Consider the following 19,065-nt stretch of genomic DNA (forward strand, 5'->3'; position numbering starts at 1 on the left):
CATTAGCCTGGTCTATGCAGCAAGCACTGGGCCAGTGGCTGTAATCAAACAAACAGCCATGTATAACGTATATTTAATAACACATTATATTTTATGCATTACTTACCTGTGCAAGTTGAAATCAGCAGGAAAAAAATATCAAGCAAGATGCGGAATCTAGATTGACGTCCAGCAACGCCAAGCACCAATAATCAGAGTAAACCGACACTTAAACGCTGGGTTACACTATGTACATCCATGGTAGCAGCGATCCATCCTCCTCCGCTTGTAAATAAAACGTATTTTAGCTTGAACTGGTTTTCTTTTCTACTCTAAATAGATGCCAGTGAGGATAGATCTCTCGCTCTACTTCAGATTATGCTCGAATGCCTTGATTTACTGAGCCAATGACGTCAACCGCCCCTGCCCCACTTGTGAGTGACAGCAGCAAGAACGAGTAGTTTTTTAGTATGAGCAATGATGACCAATCATCACCGAGAACCGGCGCTAGTGGGCGGGACTCGTGACGCAGCGGTAGCACTGCAGGATGGTTCAGCAGTCGTGCATGGGAATTACGCTGCTGTCTCTAGTAGCTCAACCACGCCGCCTGGTAGGAACAATGATAACCGACAGTACACAGCCTGGATCCTTAATTTTAACAACTTTATTGAACAACACATATATTACTTATTTATTTATTATGATTTTAACTTCATGTTTTACGCACTTTGGCTATATCCATGACAGGACAGGTAGTTAGTTACTGGTTACACAAGATTCATCAGTTCAAGTTTAATGTCAAACACAGTCATGGACACTTTGTATCAGTTCACCTCACTCGCACGTCTTTGGACTGTGGGAGGAAACCGGAGCTTCCAGAGGAAACCCACGAAGACACGGGGAGAACATGCAAACAGGTGGGCTTACCGTTTAGTACAGTGGGTTAAGTGTCAGGACGTTACAGACGAGACTAGACGAGACGGACCGGCATGGCGTGGGTTCGAAACTCACGAGCGCCAACTACCGTTTAGCGGTGGTGTGTCCAAAGAAGACTAAGAGAGTCCTGATATCTGTACTTACGGATTTAATAGTACTAACGGTAAGCATTTTTTAATTATTTACATCCTTTTATTATTATTTAGTTTTAAATAATTTATTTTAGTTCATGTAGAAAGGGACTAAAATAAATATAAAACTGAACGATAAATACACCGTTTAATGTGACAATAAATATAAAAATACTGTGAACATTTATTTTCACTGACCGATCTATCCTGGTTAGGGTCGCGGTGCCACAGCAAGCCAGTGTTTTTATTTGGGAAGAATACTTATTTATGTATTTAACTGACCGATCTATCCTGGTTAGGGTCGCGGTGCCACAGCAAGCCAGTGTTTTTACTTAAGAATGTGTATTATATATGGTCATTTAGTGTACGCTTCACTATCAATCGGTCATCACAAGAATTAGCAGTTAATACAGTATTTTTATTGTTATACAGCAAAAGTTTTCATAATCACCCAAAACTAGCCATGTAAAAAAACATTAACAGCTCTTTTCTGAGGTGTGTGCATTACTATTTAATACAGTCCAGGGTCAAAAAAAGCAAAGGAAGCAGATTCCTGTACAGTTCAATCTTATGGGAAATTGACTCATTTAATTTATGTTGATGTCCAACAGCCAGAATTAAGAATTAGGATACCAAGAACTATCTTATGTGTAAAACCATTAATCATCACAATCATGCTGTTTTACAATCTCCTTTTACACCAACGTTTCAGCTTGAACACTGGGAAATCTTAATGAGATGCCTGGGTGGCCTGTAGGCTGTGCACACATGATTACTCATGTAAAATATTATCCATACAGATTCTGCAATCAACTGAGACTTCACTGACATTTTCCATGACAAACACCTAAATCTTTATTTTCCAAAAACAATTTTGTATTTCACTTTACCCATTATATATTTTTTTGTTTTGCATCAATAATGGGCACAGAGCAAGATCCTCCAACAACCAATACATACATGAGTGAGAAATAACAATGTAAATAGGAACACAGCACTGGCTACCTGTCCATAATTTTGTTTGGGAGCCAAATACACTAAAATAAAAACAAAACAAATTGAAATTCAGTCAATTTAATGTCTGTGTATACACCCACCAGTTACTTTATTAAAAGAAACACCTGTTCAATCAGTCATTTAACCAAACAACAATTCACATGGAAGCGGTGGGCCAAGAGCTTCAGTTATTGTTTACACGGAAGATGGTCTGTGTAAGTTCAAAACAAAAAGATCCTTTTTTCCCCCAAAGTGGTCAGCAGAAGGCATCCCAGAGGTCATGCTAAAAGTGGAGGCAAATGGGCTATAACGGCAAAACACCACATTGTGGATCCACCAAATTCTGATCAGAATATCTGATAAATAGAGATTTATCACATGAGGCATCAGTTTTCCAGTCTGCAACTGTCCAGTTTGGGCATTTGTCCACTGTAGCTTTAGATCAGACAAGCTCATCTGACACCAACAACCATAAGATTACCCCCGCATTGTGATGTGTGATGTAAACAATAGCTTATGCTCTTGACCCGCATCTGTATGATTTTATGCAGTGTGCTGATGCCAAATAAACAGCTAATTGGATAATGAAATGAATACAGAGGTATACAGTTTCTCCTAATAAAGTGGCTGGCAAGTGTATGCAAAATATACAATTAGTCAAAACCTTTTAAAAGTTTGAACTTTATTATTATGCATCAATTTAGAACCAATAGCCTTGTGAATGAAAGAAGGGGTAAATGGTAATAGGAGTAAAATCTTCTTCATCTTTTTTTCTTTAATCTGCCCAAAGTGAAATTCTAGAGCAACATACACATTAAGTTACAGCAAGTATGTTTCACTGAGAAAAGCGTCCTCCCTGCTTCTCTCTCATCCAAGCATGGATACGCTCTTTCAGCTCTGGAACTGCAGAACACAAATAAAAGTGTAAAACACAAAAGTTTTAAAAACCAAATTCCAAGAGTAAAAAACAGCAAACTGCAGCAGATTTACAATCAGGAATTTAAAGTGGAAAAAGTCTTAATAGTCATGCAGTGTTTTAATTATTTTGTCCAACTCCTACATTGAATAGTTAGATAGTAAAGGTTTGTAAGTAAGGTGTGTTTGTACCTGACTCCAGCATGCTTTCATTAAGGGGCTGTCTGTTGAAGGGGTCAGTGGGCGAGTTGAGAAGATGCCGCAAGATGATTGATCGGTCCATAATGTTGCCAGAGGGTAGTTGGACAGGGTCAGTCATGAGAGTGTCCATCAGAGGATCTGATAAAAACATTAGTAATAAACCAGTATTTAACATGTTCAATATAATCTACCCACACAAGGCAAAAACCAGTTCTTCAAGCATCACAATTACCACCTACTCCCTTACCTTTAAATTCATCTGGAGCATCACTGTAGTCCATCTCAGACTGAGAGTTGCGAGCCACTATCTCCTCCACCTTCTCCAACAGTAGCTTGAACTTTTCAATTGCAATGGTGGACTTGATTCCTGCTTTTCTCATTTTGGAAATCACTTCCTCAAACAGTTCCCTGCTGTATGATCTCTGATGGTAAAAAAGCAAGAAAGAAAGAAAATACTTAAAGTAATAGTTACATTAATATAACTTTTCTTTAACTTAGTCAATAAACAACTAACTATATTTGGAACCTGGAGCTGTCTATGCCTGCTTCAGTCAGGTTAGAGCTGGTTAGTACTGTTAACAAAGAACTGTGCAGTGTACTGCCAGTAGTTTTATGCAGCTAAACGCTCTTACACAGCTTTACATCATCTGAATGTGGATGGATGGACAAATAAACATATAAATAACTGTAAAGATGAGAGTAGGATTAGCTTTGACTACTAAAAAGAGGGTATAACAGGCTGGGACAAGAGACAAGAGAACATTATATCCGAAAGTTTTAAATTTCAAATTCTTATAGTGTTCACAGCTTTATTTAATTCACATTACTTAAAAATGATCAAATATCGTGGTGAATCATTACATCTCTAAACTATAACTATCAGTTTGTATGGCTACATTTACATTTTCAGCATTTAGCAGACGCTTTTATCCAAAGCGACTTACACAATGAGCAATTGAGAGTTAAGGGCCTTGCTCAGGGACCCAACAGTGGCAACTTGGTGGTGTCGGGACTTGAACCGGCAACCTTCTGTTTACTAGTCCAGTACCTTAACCACTGAGCTATCACTGGCTAGTACGTAATTATCTAATTGTATACAACAAACCCTGCACACCTGATCATCGGCGATAGCTTTAGCAAAGCGTGCACAGTCCAGCTGTAGGTAGATATCAGTAAGCTGGTCCAAAAGCTTTTTCGGCTCAAAGCCATACTTCTCCGGGTTCTCCACCTTCAGGTCCCGACACTTGGGCCCACACAGCTGCTGAAGGTTATAGTTCAGCATGGCAGCAAGTCGAGGACCAAGCTCCTGTACAATTTACCACAATATATCTCAGTGATCAGAAAAGAAACATCACATTGGTGCATGTTATATTTAGATCTTACAAACTTACAAAGTTTATACTTAGTTAATTAAAAAAAAGAGTCTGTCCTTACTCTTACAGTAAACTTTACACAATTAATGGCAGCAGCTTAACTTTCACATGAGACTACATGTTTGCAGGGACCAGAGGGCAGGAGGTTTATTTACAGATGGACAGGTGTGTTCTAATTTTCTGCAGTTTTACCTATTTACCAAAACTACTCACTCAAAGGTAATGTGATTGAACTTAAACTTACTTATAATCCAAACAGAGGGTCAAGATATTCTTGCTGCCATTGTCCTCTTTAATTTTCCAAAATTCAATCCCTGTGTTGCACTAAAATGTTAAACATAAGGCCCTCGATCTACAAGTCTACTGAGACTGGTATTGATCACAAACAAGGCACTATAAAGTACACATGCAGAACTTACAGGACGTAGAAAGGGCTTCTGGACTTGCTTGGTCAAAATGTGAAACATGTCTACAGTCTCTGTGGCTAAAGCCAAATAGGAGCGTGATACTCTTTCATCCTGGGTCAGCTGGGACTGCCGGCTCTGTTGTTGATCCTGAGGGAAAAGTAATTCAGTTTAGTGCACGGCAAGCGTTAGAATTTTAAATTAAGTTATTGAGTTCACAATGATTTTATCATGTTGTAACCCAACTTTAGGTCATACAGAGTAGCAGTATTAATAAAATACAGAGGTCAAAAAATTGTGACATGGCAGTATTAACAAATACCCTGGGCAGCTGGTCCCACTGCTCCTTGTTCTTCATCTCCTCCTGAATCTCATGGATGCGCTTCAAAGACTCCAGGCTCTCATCCAGCAGGAATGTCGTGTCATTAATCAACATGTTAATGTAGCGCACAAACTGCTTCCCAGAACTAGTGACATTTTCAAAGCAAGTAAGAAGGTGTTATCAAATGTAATGCTTTAAGATTGTATAAAAAATATAATTTGACAATATTTTAATTCAGTAGTTTCATTCAGTCCCATTGCCACAGGTTTATATTAGTGCACCAAACCCCCTCCAGCATTAATATCAACACAAAAACTGTGGGCCAGGAGCCTTATGGGTTTCCATGACCAAGCAGCTGCATTCAAGCCTTACATTACCAGTGGTGTAAAGCACACTGCCACTGGACTATTGAGCATTAAAAACATAAATCGTGAAGTGAAGAATCACACTTCTCTATCTGGCAGTCTGATGGACAGGTCTGGATTTACCTGCCTGACTGTATTGTGCCAACTGTAAAGTTTGGTGAAGGAGGAAAATAAAGCATAAAGTCATAAAGGCCTGGTGTGAAAGAACCAACCTCATAGCCCTGATCTCAAACCATTAACCATAAATAAATCATTATAAGTTTAAATAATGACTCACTAAACATTTAGTTCTGAAAGTACAGAAAGCAAACTCACTTGAACTCCTCAAGGAAGGTACCATGATGGCCCATGTTTTGCCAAAGGCTTTTAAAAATTGTACTTATGTGGTACCGGATAGTGAATTTGTCATAAAATTCACTAGTGGATCCAGTATGTTCCACATCTAAAAAAGGAAAAAATAGCAAATCAGTCATTTGCAGTAACACATTTAGCAAGAAAGATATGTTTCAATTCTTTGTCATTTACATTTATGGGTTAATCAAAGAATTTTGGAAAAGAAAACATTTATACAATAGAAAACACAATGTACAACCCCCTGGAAAAGCTGGGACATTTTGTAAAATGTCTTAAACAAAGAATCTATCATTTGCTACTTCTTTTGAACCTTCATTTAAATGGCAAAAGTACAAAATAATTGTAATGTTATGTTCTGAGTGACCAATGTGATTCTATTTTGTAAAGACATTTACATATTATATAAATTAAATATTATATTTAAATTAGACAACTTTGAAACCTTTCACAATTACGTGAATGCAGCTTTAGAGATCACTCTAAAATGAGCTGACTAACCTGTGTAAAACTTCATCAGGGCAGGGACAAGCTGATTGATGGACAGAGAGTGGTTTTCAATCATCTCAAAGAACCGCTGGGTACGAGGCTGAACTGCTGGGTTAGTTACAAACAACACTTCGACCAGTTTAGCAATCAAGTAGGGGTTCCTGATGTAGTTCTGACTACAGATAAATACCACCAGGAAGGTCACAATGTCCTGAGTGCATGGCTCATAAAGAACCTGAGGAGAATACCTACAAGAGAAGCGAATATGAGAAACGTTATGATTTTTTAAAGCACAAGCCAGACAATACTGTGGTTAACAATATACTTACTGCACAATAAAAAGCATGAATTCAGCGACGTCCTCAATGTAAAACTCGGGCAGTGCGGCAAAGCTTTTAGGAATCTCAGGATTCAAGGGCAGGGTGACACTGTAACAGGAACAGCAGAGTATGGCGTATAAAATAAACATACAGGCACACAGGACTACCACAAGCATCGTAAGTAAAATAAATGAAACTTACTTAGGGTAGGCAGGATCCACCATGCGCAGGATGAGCTGAATAACTGTACTGTAGAACTGGAGACATCTACGCAGCAGGTTGTCATCCAGCAGGCCAGCATCAGCACAGGCTTTAGAGCGCACCAGTTTCTACAAATATCACAATTCATAAGACACCTCAGACAGTTCTGATTGCCTGTAAGCATCTATCTATCAAGTAGAAGAGGTGAAAGTTGTTGGTGACTGGCCTGAGACTAGCAAAAAACAGTCAACAAACCTTCAGCTGTGTTTTGCATCTCTTTAACATCTCCCTGTGACGAGTGGCTAAGGGGGAGTCTTTCCACTGGCTCTCACTGTTTTTTAGCTCCTCTACAGTTCTGCAATACACACACACACAAGCTCACACAATTACCTCAGCTACCACACAAACAAAACCAATAAAGGTTTTAACAGCCATACTTAAAATACTGAGTTGTACATTATGCCAGCAGTGGTGGGAACTATTCACTCATGAGAGAGACACAATGTGAATGATTTCCTTTAAATGCAAAGTAAAAGGCCTCCTGATCCGGCTCTGATGATAAAACAAAATATCCATCAACCTGTTTAAATCTCTGATGGCTCTTAATCTGCGGATGTAACGTCGGCACCCAGGCAGGATAGACAGGTGATGTGCATGTAGCGTCAGGAAGAAACATTCTGTAGGAAACTTCGGCTCAGAGAATTTTGACGGGCCTTCATCTGCAGAATGCATAAGAGAGGATATTAAGACAAACACGTCAAGCCAAGAAATAAAAAACAGCAAAACTATTTCATTTCCAATTCTAGTGTTTCATTGTGTGTTTTGTGCATCTGCAGCACTGTTCTACTTAAGATTGCTAGTGGCAAGAATTTAACAGGAGGGTACTGGAGATGACTGTATTAGGAGCAAATGGGGAAAGAAAAAGGAAGGGAAATATTAAAAACATCTGGTATCTGTGTAAAATTCTGAGTGTATTTAAGGCAAACTTTAAATTGTTAATTGTTGAAAATCTTAATTTTACAGTGCCCTGACTCACGCAGCTCTGCGAGCCAACTCTTCAGATCATCAAGGCTGGATTTAAGCCGGGTCTCCTCAAGGCTAACATTCAGCCGACACTTGCTATGAAAGATGTAAAGGGGATCCACTGTCTCCAACTTAATCTTCATGCTCAGCTGCTGCAGCACCCACAGGAAGTTAATCATGAAGCCGTCTGTGGACACTAGCTTATCATCTGTCTGTAGCCAAAACAAGGAAAAGTGATTTGTAATTGAGTAAACTCTTGCTGTTCCTTTAATAAGATGTAAACAAATTTCACAAATTAAAAACGGTGTAAAAGGACCCACAATTCACCAACGCGTGCTCTATAATTCTACAAAGATTTCTCCCTCTCTCTGTGAGAGAAGTATAGTTGCTTTCCTGCTCCATCAAAAGTGGAAATGAGTCATACCTGCATCTGTGCCTTCTTTACATTGCGATTCACCACAGCAGCCATGTAGCTAAGTGCAGCCTCCCTTGTCTCTCCATTCAGCAAGATGTTGTGGAGGAGTTTAAACAGGTCACCCTAAGGAACGAAAACCCCATAAGTACAGACCCACAAGACACAGAAATATGCCAATAAAATTACTTAAATGAGGAACTGTTTATCAGACAGCTATAAACATTTGAGTGTTTTCATTAGCAATTTATGTATTCTGAGCTTGGAAAACAAAGCAAAACATCATTAACAAGTTTTTAGCCAATCTTCTGCAGTCTAATAGGAGCAAGGCATTAAAAAGGCATGAGGACTTACCCTGGCCAACTCCAGGTAGTGTTGTAGGGTCTGACTGACCACTCGTGTGTTCTCCATTGTAATAGCAGGGCCGGAGAAGTACTTGTCTGCCACTTTAGCCTAACACAGCACATAATGTGTAAGGAATTGCATATAGAAAAAAATATGGCAAAAATGATGCTTTAAGACAATTTGATGATGCACAAAATGTATTACAACATTTGGTTAAGCTGAGGTGTGTGAAAGAAAACACAAAAAAAAAATTATATTAAGGAAAAGTGGATTTATTAAAATTATTGACACTAGGGAAGTGGAATCTAGGATTGTTGGATTGGCTTTTGTTGCTTCTAGAACTCATTCCAATACATGATGTCGACACTTACAAGTGCCTAGGGCTCTTTAGCTGGCCAAAGTTAGGGTCAGTGTTTGTCTGTATGGCTGTATACATGTTAGTAATAGGTGTGGCTAAAACAGCTGATGCCCCCACACCCCAGATGACCCTAAAAGTCCATACATTATCGTGTTCGTGCGAACATTTACCATAACTCTCTAAATAAAGTTACTTACATCATCCTCTGCAAAGACAGAAAGAGAGAAGAAGGTGCCGAGAAATGAAAGTCTCTGAATCTCTCTGCCTGCTGCAGGACTCAAAGCATCAGGACACCACAAAGGGAAACACGTGACCTGTATACATGAACATACATGAAGTCAGAAAATGTGTACAACCAATTCAATTTAGCCCAGCCAGGAAAATCCTAATATTGTCAAAACTTACCAAATTGCACACCGGGTGAGTCTTTCCAAACTTAATTTCACAAAGCTCTGTTAAAGCCTGTAAAAGTGAAGCACATAGATAACATTTCACTTTAATTGGAACACTGTCTTCTTAAATTGTAATAATAAAATGTTTCTCAATTAATGACATACATTACTGTTGTACAATACATCAATTTATAGTGCTATGTCTACATGAAAACACAAACCACAGATTTTGTTGAGTGTTATCCACAAAGTAATCCAGTCCATTTGGTTCAAAACATTAACAAAATCTAGAAACTGAGCCACCAAAAACTACCATTTAGATGTAAATCAAAAGTCTGTATTCATGCTTCTTATTCTCTTACCATTAAGGGGTACTTGAAGTTGTCGCTGTCAAAAGAACATTCTTTTACAGCTAATGCAAGCCCTTGAAGAATTGGAATAAAAATCTGAAAGAGAAAAGACAATTATCAGAGGGGTATATTGCTCAAAGAACTGCCTGAAAAAAATCAAGACAGGATGAGTGAATTGACGACCATGTTTCAGACACATTTGGAGGCTTCTTTGGGGTCTTCTACATTAAATTAGTTTAGTACATTATACAGTTTGGGATAAAAGCTGTGTTAAAAGTTTTAGCCAAAGGCAGCTACAATTTTCCTCTTAAAATACTTTTAGGCTATAATGGAGTTAATATATTTTTGTCTCATAACAATTTTGTACACATTTGTAATCCATCATGTTATGTACTTCCAGTCAGTGGAAACTATTAATAATAACGTGGTGTATACATTATTGTGGAAGAGTCAATATCTATAAGATGTTTTTAAGTCAGTTAAAACATTTTTGCTAAAAATCAAAACACAAAATGTTTGTGTTTGGTTACACAAAGAGCAAACTGTATGTTTGCTGTCTACTACCTATTAACTACCTGCCTCTTGTTTAAACAAGAGCTAAACCCCTACTCCTATTCTAATAGACAGGCCAACACAGGCTTTCTGAAGTTCTACTTGAGTGGCTCTTCTATGCATGTCTGACCAAGCATAAAGCAGGCTTAATTGTAACCCTTTTTTAATAAACCATAACCTACATCAAGACCATGTTTAATAAAGTTAGGCTGTTTAGTAGTGATGTCTATAGCATGTGGAGGATGACCTAATTCACAAAGAAACTCATTCATTTGATGCCACACTAACTGCATCCTCTTCCACAGCTTTACAGAAGGAATGAATCAGCATGTAGTATGTGCTGCATCCCCCACCTGTTTAAACACCTCCTCCTCCTGGTGAGTCATGCGCATCAGCTCCTGAATAAAACCGTATGGGAGGTTCCGGCACAGCATGTACGGGACGAGCAGAGATGGCTGCAATGGGGCCCTACAAATGATGGGGAAAAGAGAGATGCCAATCATTAATGAAATGATTAATAATAACAATTACAGTAACAATAATAAAATAATAATAATAATAAAACCACTAACATTCCTTTTCTAAAACTGTAGGGTTCAATTTAAAAATGACATTAATATGGAGGAACATGAATTTAAACATATTAATTTATTTTGGATGGCATGCACAAGTAGTAAAATCTAAAAAGTTTGCATCATAATGTAACCTTTCAGCAGGAACTGACTCAAATATTTTTGTAACTCCTTAAATATTCATCAGAGTAAATTTCTGGATAAATGTGATTTTGGTGGAATTCTGGTACACCTGCCACTCCTAGAAACATTTTCATCTATTTCAAGTATTTCTCAGTTATACCTGCACGAGGAGGGTTCATATGGTAATAACTAAAGCTGTAATGAGGAATCCCTTTTGACATTCCTACCCTTGGACCCTCTCACAATCACTGTCCCTAGGCACCCAGGTAACAAGTAAAGGAAATCAAAACAGGGCAAATACTTTTTACAACACTAAAGCACAAAGTTGTATAATATGCTTTATTGTGGTCATCTAAGGTACTTAAGATTAGATGATTATGTAGACAAATATGTCACAGGGCTAGAACCAATGGTAAATACTGACCTGGGCTGTGTGAGGGCACCTTGAAGCACAAGAGCAGCATGAGAAATGCACTGCGAGCGTATGTTGCTGAGCAGCTGACTGACCAACGGCTGACTGCACATCTGTAACAACATGTCATTAAGATTAAGGAAGTGCAAAAAAGGCCCTTTATCATGTATACCTGAGGTGTGGAATTCCCCTGAGTCAATGATAAAGGTTTTACTTTTACTCCTAGAGTATGCTCATACTTTTCTGTTTTGAGTTATCTTATAATCTAAGAATGTTACTATCATTACTACCAGTAAGAACATGTATGTCCTCATTAACCCACAACATATTATATTTGTAAAAAGAATGTATATTGTCAGCTGTGGTCATTTATCCATAAAATGAAAGTTATATTTTTAATACAAGCTTCTGTAAATAAAATGCTACCTTGGGAGCTTTTCTCTCCTCCATGCCCACGCTATCAAAGCGCTCACTGAGGTAGTTCAGCATCTCAGTCTCTTTACATGCTTCAATTGTGAAGCGGTCACTGCCAGAGTCGCAAGCCATTCCTCCACCAGATGCACCCAGGCTATAAAAACAAATGGAAAAAGATCATTAATAAACAGATGCAGAGATTTCAGGGACATGTAGAAATCCTACTCGGCTACAAGGATGGGCTTTTCTGTCAGGAAAGACTTTACTGAGTTTGATGTTGGCCCAGCACATTTTAGCATTTCATATGAAGCAAACAAACACCTCATGATTCACATCTTGAAATCAGATTCACATTTTGAAATCAGTATTTAAAGCACACAGACAATTCCAGTGTTAAAAGCATTTAAACTTTGCATATCTAGGACTTATACTCACATTTACAGTTTTAAATAAATTTGTTGTTTGGTTATGTCCATTATCAATTAATATTTATTAGTATTACTGCAAGCAAACATATCATGATCATCAGTGCAGTTATTAAAGCTAAATGTTCACATTAAAAAAAGAAAAGAAAAAGAAAATATGATTATCACTGATAGTGTGATAGCATGATAGTTTGACTACCCAGATAGACACCAGTGGACTTCTTAATTGTATGTATATACATAAATAAAACTGGATCAGAAATATATACGGTATATGCAATAAGGAGCCTAGCATGGCTCTTTGTACGCAATACAACTCATCAGAAACATTACAAACTCATTAGAAACAGGCGCAGATTGGACTAGCCAGATGGGGAGTGTGTGATCAGGCTCTCCTTGATCAAATTGGGGGGTTATGCAAAAAGCAGCAGATTTAAAATAGTGAATCTGAAATAACTACCATAGGAGACAAAGGGGTCTATAAAAAGGTATAAAATGTGTTAAACAACTTATTGATAAATGAACAGAAATAATGAATTAAATAAAAATGAGTAGAGTTAATGAGTAGCCTATGGTAGGGCTAATATTTATGTGGAATCATCCAGACCTAGATCAATCACCTTTTACCATGTTCCTTAAAATAGCCAAGGATGAAAACATTTGTTATCCTAACATTAAGCTATTAATCGAAAACAAAATGCCTCCAGCAAGACTAAATAACAACAAAAACATAAGAAGCATGTCACAGTAAATGCAAATAGAAATGCAGCTTCTTAAAATCCTGTGCATGTTCGAGCTCATGTAGCATGCATTAGTAGAACTTCTCAGTATAGAGGACACACTCCACCGCAAACCTTGGCCTCTTATTAGTCATGTTACTTATTTATCCAGCACAAATGAAGCTCTAAACCACTAGTTCACTCTTAACTGAGTTATTCTCACACCATAGTTTTCTATGCTAAAGAAAAATATCTGCAAACGTGTGCAGACAAAATCACACACAGATCATTCCAATGTCAGACGTATCATGTTCATGCAGCAGGCTAAAATTAGTACCAGTTTTACAAGACATTCTCAGGATATTACTGAAAAAAGATTAATGCTGTAGATAAAAAGTCTTCAAGATTTATCAAACATGAAACACACAAAAGCACATCAATAATATTATTACAAGCTTCTTTGCCATCTTTTGGCAACCCCGTTTTGTTGTGCCAGCACAGGGTAAACGTGTTTCTGTTAGTGGCCAGGCAGCACACTAGGGTATGCAACACACCAGCACTGGTACCTGGACCCAAACTGAACCCCAGAAAAATCCTCCTCCTCTTCCTCCAGTTCTTCCTCACTGCTGTCCTGAGACAGGTCAGGCTGTCCAAAAAAAAGAAGCGAGAAGGGGCTGGCATGTCCACCACAGGTGGACGAGTACAGGATGAGAGAATGAAAAATGAAGTAGAGGGAATGATTTAATAAGATCTCCTAAAGACAGGATGAATTAAACAGACTACTATCAAGTCTACTGTACATTAAGCTTAAAGTACCCTTTAACTATAAAAAGGTTCATCAAAACAGCGTAGACTGTCATTTTATGAATGCCACTTACAGATGTATTTAAACCTATGTACATTTGATTAGATTATTTTTGTAATAGTTAAGACAAACTTAAGAGAAAAAGCTTAAACAAAACAAACAGAGCCAGAAAGTATAATAAAAAAAATATATATAGGAAATTAAAGAACCTAGTTTGAAACTTAATTGAAGTCACACACCTATTAAACACTCACATACTAATACTTTAAGGTTTATGCTATTACACCTAAGAATTTCACATGCATGAATGAGGGGCTATGTGACAACAGCGAGTCATTAAAAAAAATGTCCTGCAGGTAAGACAGCGATACCCTGTACTGCAAATACACAGCGTTAGCTTTTTGTTTTAGTGGGCAAAGCTTCACATCTAACAGAGAGAAAATACCTAGAGGTCATCCAGGAGGCCAGAGCAGCATGTCTGGCCATAGTTGTGGGTGAACCAGGCAACACTGAAAACGGAGACGCTGTGAGATGATTACGGTGTGAGGGGGATGGCAGAGGAGCAGGATGTGAGCTTGAGAGCACAGTTGGGGTTTGAGTTGGAGTGTACATACCAGACCTGGGGCTTGGGCTTATAGGGAAGGAGGAGCCCTGAGAGGGACTAAGTGAGTAAGGTCTGTATCTCTGAGAGATGGGCAGGGGAGCAGAAGGGGTTGGAATCAAAGGGGAAAAGAGAGGGGGCAGAGGAGCTTCTGAGCTGGGAGAAACATGAGGTCTTGGTGAGGTAGGGGCAGTTAAAGGAATTGTAATGCCTGGAGGAGCAGATAAGGAAGTGGCTGCCATAGGAGAGGCAGCTAAATGTGGGGCTAAGGAAATAGGTATGGATGGAGCGATCATCCTTGAAGAGTTCTGAGCAAGTGGGTGTGGACTACATCCATAGAGACTGAAACAGGAGCCACACAAAACATAAAATGAAAGATAGAAAGATCAGATAGGGCAGATTTTAGGTATAACACACGTTTAAAGAAATGTAAATAAAATGCTGATGTATTTTTTCTCCATGGCAAGAAAAATTTTAGGCCATAAGCTGAAAATTTGCATAAATCATGAGCTGGTCCCATTGTTTGTCCCCTACTTGCCTGGACAAAGAGCTTGCACCAAATGAGCCTGCACAGGGCATCATGGGACTGCTTCCCCCGGAAGGTGGGACCAATGTCAGGTGGCGGTCAGGTGACTTGGCAGCAGCGATTGGCCGTGATGTGGCCGTCAGGCTGGCAAAGGGGTTGCAGTCACGTGATTGGGTAGACATCATTAGAACTTCCATCAAGATCTGTCCAATCAGGTCTTTGAAGTCAGAATAGACTAGTGGAAAAGGGCAAACAATTATGCAACAGTATAAATGAAAAATCTTTCCACAAATATGATACAGATTAGTCTATTCAAGCATATTCCTTTGCTTGTGTCTTCTCGCTCACCATGTTTTGGATGTTGCTTGAACTCGGCAGCAAGCGAGGGCAAAAAGATGACATCACGGTCCTGCTCTTTCCAGGAGACTCTAAGGATTTTGCAAATGAGCTGCAGAGCCTGCTCCTCAGACACATCTGGGTTGGATGAGGAGTCCTGCCAAACAGTGCACATTAATTGTTTATTAAACCTGTTTATTTACTTATTGTTACCAACAAGTTTTCATTTTTTAGCATTAGAAGCACTAGAAGCACTGACATGTACTAACAGTTCATTCTAAATATAAACATTTAACTTTTGTGCTGTGATGAATTATATACCCTATAAAGCATAAATACCTTCTCAGCTAGGTTCCTCTTCTCCCTGCGGTCACTGTCGTCTACTTCCATGTTTTCAATTCCTGAGTCCACGTCTACTTGGGACATGCTGAGGACGGGGTTAAACACAATAACAATGTCAGAGTGAGAGTCACTGCAAACATGATAAAAAATTAGGGACTGATGGATCTACAGAGGAGCAAATCCATATGCATGTGACTGAGATTTAGAAATGTGTCTCAGTTTGGGATAAAAGAAGCCTCACCTCTTTTCACAGGGTGCTGTGTCAATGTCCATACTCTGGGAACGAGACAGGGACTGAGACTGGGTCTCAAGACTGTTGGATGGGGAGCTGGAGAGAGAACTAACTCCTTCACTGCTCTGGCTGCGATAAGCCACTCCTGGAGCAAAAAAATAGACATCATTGATGTCATGTGTCTGGGTGCAACATTTGATGAATGTGTGTAAAGAAAAGCTGTGCGTAGTAAAATACAATATAATTCGAGCCAAACTGAATAACTGTGAGCCTGAAAACACTGCATGCAAAAACAGACAAGTCACTGAGCAGCTCCTGCTGTGACAGGTAGCACTGGAACATAAACAGCATAGCTGCTTTCATTTTTTAAAAAGAAAAGAAAAAGACCCACACAAAAGATGTGTGCATGACCTGATTTTACACATATTTGCAAGCAGACATCAAATACAAGTGCTGCAGCAATAAGAGTGATACGAGTCACTGAAGTACGGTACCTGAAGCGCCCATTGGAGAAGTGGCAGGTGTGACATTTTGGGTGTTGAGGCCCAGAGAGTGGGATGGTGCTGGTGGCAGAGGTTGAGGTGAGGCCCCTGAGGATCCAGGCAGTGGACCTGGAGGGGTCTCTCTTTGAGGGGAGGTCAGTGGCGTGCTCAGGGGGGTGGCAGGCTGAGAAGTCTGACCTCCAGCTAATCGGGCCAGCCGTCTTCTCCGAATCTGCATACAAACGATGTTAAAACAAATTAAAACAAAACAATCCAACAAAATACCAATAGTCCCAGGAGAAGCCATACTACCACTGGAAATACTCCCCAAAATCCATAAATTTCTTGCGAGTTATTCTTTCAAAGTCCGTATTTTCGTGATATATTTGGTTTATTTTTCAGGTGAAATTAACTTTAATACTGCAAAACATTGATGATAGTTGGACTTTCCAGCCAGACAATGACCCCAAGCACACTTCAAAGTAAACCAAAGCTTGGTTAAGAAATCGGTGGCCTTCCCAGTCTCCAGAATTAAATTCCATAGAAAGATTTTGGTGGGATATAATGACAGCAGTTTCAGTGTGTATGCCATCAATCCTCAATGAGGAATGTGTGACAAATACTCAAGTGAGCTGTCAGCACTTACGAAAATTGTGTATTGAAGGTTATAAAGGCAAAAGGATTAAATAATAGTCCATATGTTCATTTATTAAGAGAATATGCTTTATTTAAACTCAGAATTGCTTGATGCATCAACAAATATTCTTTCCATTTACTGAGATACCGTGTTGTATTGTAGTATTTTCATTCCATTCTATATGCCATACTGATCTCACAAGATCAATAAACATAAAAGGAGGTCAAAAAACAAATGAACTTTTCATGTTTCATGAAGGCAAACTGACCTAACAGGCTTAACAAAAAAGAAACTGGTTTAGCAAAGCATTTTGAGGGTTGTTTGATTCCAGAATCACTCAGATGACTCGAAATCTGACTTTGAGATAAACTCATTTATTCGATTATAGGAAGCAACTCCAAGCATTGGCCTTATGATAACTGCTATATTTATATATTTAAATTATTTCCAGTCAACATAATTTGATTTTCTACAATTGTTTTTTTAAGGTTCCTGCACAACAGGAATTCCTAACTCAGAAGACATCAAAGTGCACACTTCTTTATTTATATGCCTACTATGACTGCGTATTAATGCATTTGGGCAAGCTGAAACCTGCATTTGTCCAAGTCTGATGTTCTTAGTTTGACACAGAGGTTAAGAACCACTGATTTTAAATATTAATGTACATTAAATATTTCAGTAAATTTAGTAATAATCTAGATTAAGAAATATTCTTTACAAATTGTAAATGTATTATAAGTTAATGGCCTAACTACTGGTAGTGTGGGGGGGGATATGTCTTTATTGGACCCTTTTTATGGAAACCAACACAATTTCACACCTAAAGCTAAAGAGTGGATCCGAAAAATTATTAAGCAAACTCCATCATCATAAGAAAAGCACACTATTATTTATTGTTTTAATATCCTGTTATTAATATAACTCTATTCTTTTGTTTTTTTAAACCAGCTTATTAAAGCTGGTGGTCCGTCTTATGCGAAATGAACTCTACTGTGTGGAACCGACTTAAGAATCGACTCAGAATTTTCAACCCCTATAATGAAGGAATCGGTTCTTTTTGGAATCGATTCCTAGCCCCACTAATTACTCAGAAGCCAGATAAGCAGCCGGTACAATAACAGATAACACAGCTGATCTGACTTCCATCTCTTCCAGAATTATCTATATATAACGCTGTATAACAATGAAAAAATATATATGTTAAAACCAATATTAAAATGACAACGTGTTTACAAGCAACCAGTAGCGTGCATTATCTTTTTTGGCTAACTGTTCACAAAGCAAACCACTGACATCAAACCAGCATACTACTGCGCTGCAGATTATGTCACATTATTTTGCTGAAATAGCAGATTGCGAAATATGTTGACATGTTTAGACTATGTTTAGAAGGGTAGTATGCGGTCTGGACGAAGCCAGTGCCTCGACTGAGGGTGACAATGACATTACACTATTAAGATCATTGTCATCACATAATGGAGTATTTCATCCAAAAGAAAATTACAGCATGATTACACCACGTAAGACTGATCTTACCTCGTCGGCGCTGAGCTCTTCCATCGTTTTTCTTTTAATTTTTACCTAAAATAAATGTGCTAGCTAACCAGCTAGCTGCCTTACAAACCCCAAAAGTGCATAGTCTAAAACAATACAGCAAAAATAACAGAAAAGTGATTGTCCACTTCAAGCTTTTAAATTAAATCATTAAATATTTGCGCGCTCTATCCAGTTAATTACAGTATATAAATGACTTCTTTAAAGAATTAAACAAACACAAAACTATTATTCGTCAAAACACCAAAGCGGCCATTTTGGAACCAAGATCACGTGACACAGTACCGACACAGTGCGATCTGCGGCAAGCTTTTTTCCCCCAGCCTGTATTAGTACAAGCCCCGCCCCTTAGCCCGCCTATTGCCTCATGATTGGCTAGTGATTGATTCTTATAAACTGACCCAAGGAAACCAGCCAATCACACCTCAGAACCGGTATCGTCTGAAAACAGGTGTGAAAAACAACGC

At 38.6% G+C, this 19,065-nt stretch overlaps 2 protein-coding genes and 1 long non-coding RNA gene across 9 annotated transcripts in view; 1 reads left to right on the forward strand and 2 right to left on the reverse strand.

Annotated features, from left to right (window-relative positions):
* kif1b (kinesin family member 1B) overlaps nucleotides 1-344 on the reverse strand; it is a 77,099-nt gene extending 76,755 nt beyond the window's left edge. For all 6 annotated transcript variants that reach the window (XM_063015230.1, XM_063015229.1, XM_063015227.1 and 3 more), the window contains exon 1: nucleotides 107-344. The gene's annotated coding sequence lies outside the window, so the exon portion shown is untranslated. The remainder of the gene's footprint in view (nucleotides 1-106) is intronic.
* A 268-nt stretch (nucleotides 345-612) lies between these two features.
* LOC134333194 (uncharacterized) lies at nucleotides 613-8,332 on the forward strand. The gene is made up of 2 exons (XR_010015357.1): nucleotides 613-1,078; nucleotides 8,007-8,332. It is a non-coding gene; the product is annotated as an uncharacterized LOC134333194 (long non-coding RNA).
* ube4b (ubiquitination factor E4B, UFD2 homolog (S. cerevisiae)) lies at nucleotides 2,708-18,722 on the reverse strand. 2 transcript variants are annotated; one of them, XM_063015057.1, is made up of 29 exons: nucleotides 18,581-18,722; nucleotides 16,417-16,636; nucleotides 15,932-16,067; nucleotides 15,688-15,775; nucleotides 15,361-15,505; nucleotides 15,025-15,247; nucleotides 14,698-14,828; nucleotides 14,331-14,634; nucleotides 11,949-12,090; nucleotides 11,535-11,635; nucleotides 10,769-10,883; nucleotides 9,876-9,959; nucleotides 9,527-9,583; nucleotides 9,319-9,435; nucleotides 8,773-8,871; nucleotides 8,431-8,544; nucleotides 8,020-8,218; nucleotides 7,564-7,702; nucleotides 7,239-7,338; nucleotides 6,984-7,111; nucleotides 6,792-6,890; nucleotides 6,475-6,710; nucleotides 5,938-6,064; nucleotides 5,258-5,402; nucleotides 4,951-5,085; nucleotides 4,273-4,464; nucleotides 3,406-3,580; nucleotides 3,150-3,296; nucleotides 2,708-2,945 (listed from the first exon to the last, which is right to left on the reverse strand). In XM_063015057.1, exons 1-29 carry the CDS (start codon nucleotides 18,602-18,604, stop codon nucleotides 2,878-2,880), a joined length of 3,990 nt encoding a protein of 1,329 aa, XP_062871127.1. In that variant the 5' UTR covers nucleotides 18,605-18,722; the 3' UTR covers nucleotides 2,708-2,877. The 2 variants fall into 2 exon arrangements, with proteins under 2 accessions (XP_062871127.1, XP_062871125.1); XM_063015055.1 differs by lacking the exons at nucleotides 14,331-14,634; nucleotides 14,698-14,828.
* Nucleotides 18,723-19,065: the final 343 nt, after the last annotated feature.

This window comes from Trichomycterus rosablanca, chromosome 19 (genome assembly GCF_030014385.1).
Source record: "Trichomycterus rosablanca isolate fTriRos1 chromosome 19, fTriRos1.hap1, whole genome shotgun sequence".
Lineage (NCBI taxonomy): Eukaryota > Metazoa > Chordata > Actinopteri > Siluriformes > Trichomycteridae > Trichomycterus > Trichomycterus rosablanca.

What these genes read in the sequence shown, in the direction of transcription:
- ube4b (XM_063015057.1), bottom strand. Translation starts at nt 18,604, where the DNA reads ATGGAAGAGCTCAGCGCCGACGAG. An exon ending in GGTGCAAGCTCTTTGTCCAG is followed by an intron (nt 14,829 to 15,024) that starts GCAAGTAGGGGA and finishes CTCCTGTTTCAG; the next exon opens with TCTCTATGGATGTAGTCCAC. An exon ending in TGCTCCAGATGAATTTAAAG is followed by an intron (nt 3,297 to 3,405) that starts GTAAGGGAGTAG and finishes TGTTTTTATCAG; the next exon opens with ATCCTCTGATGGACACTCTC.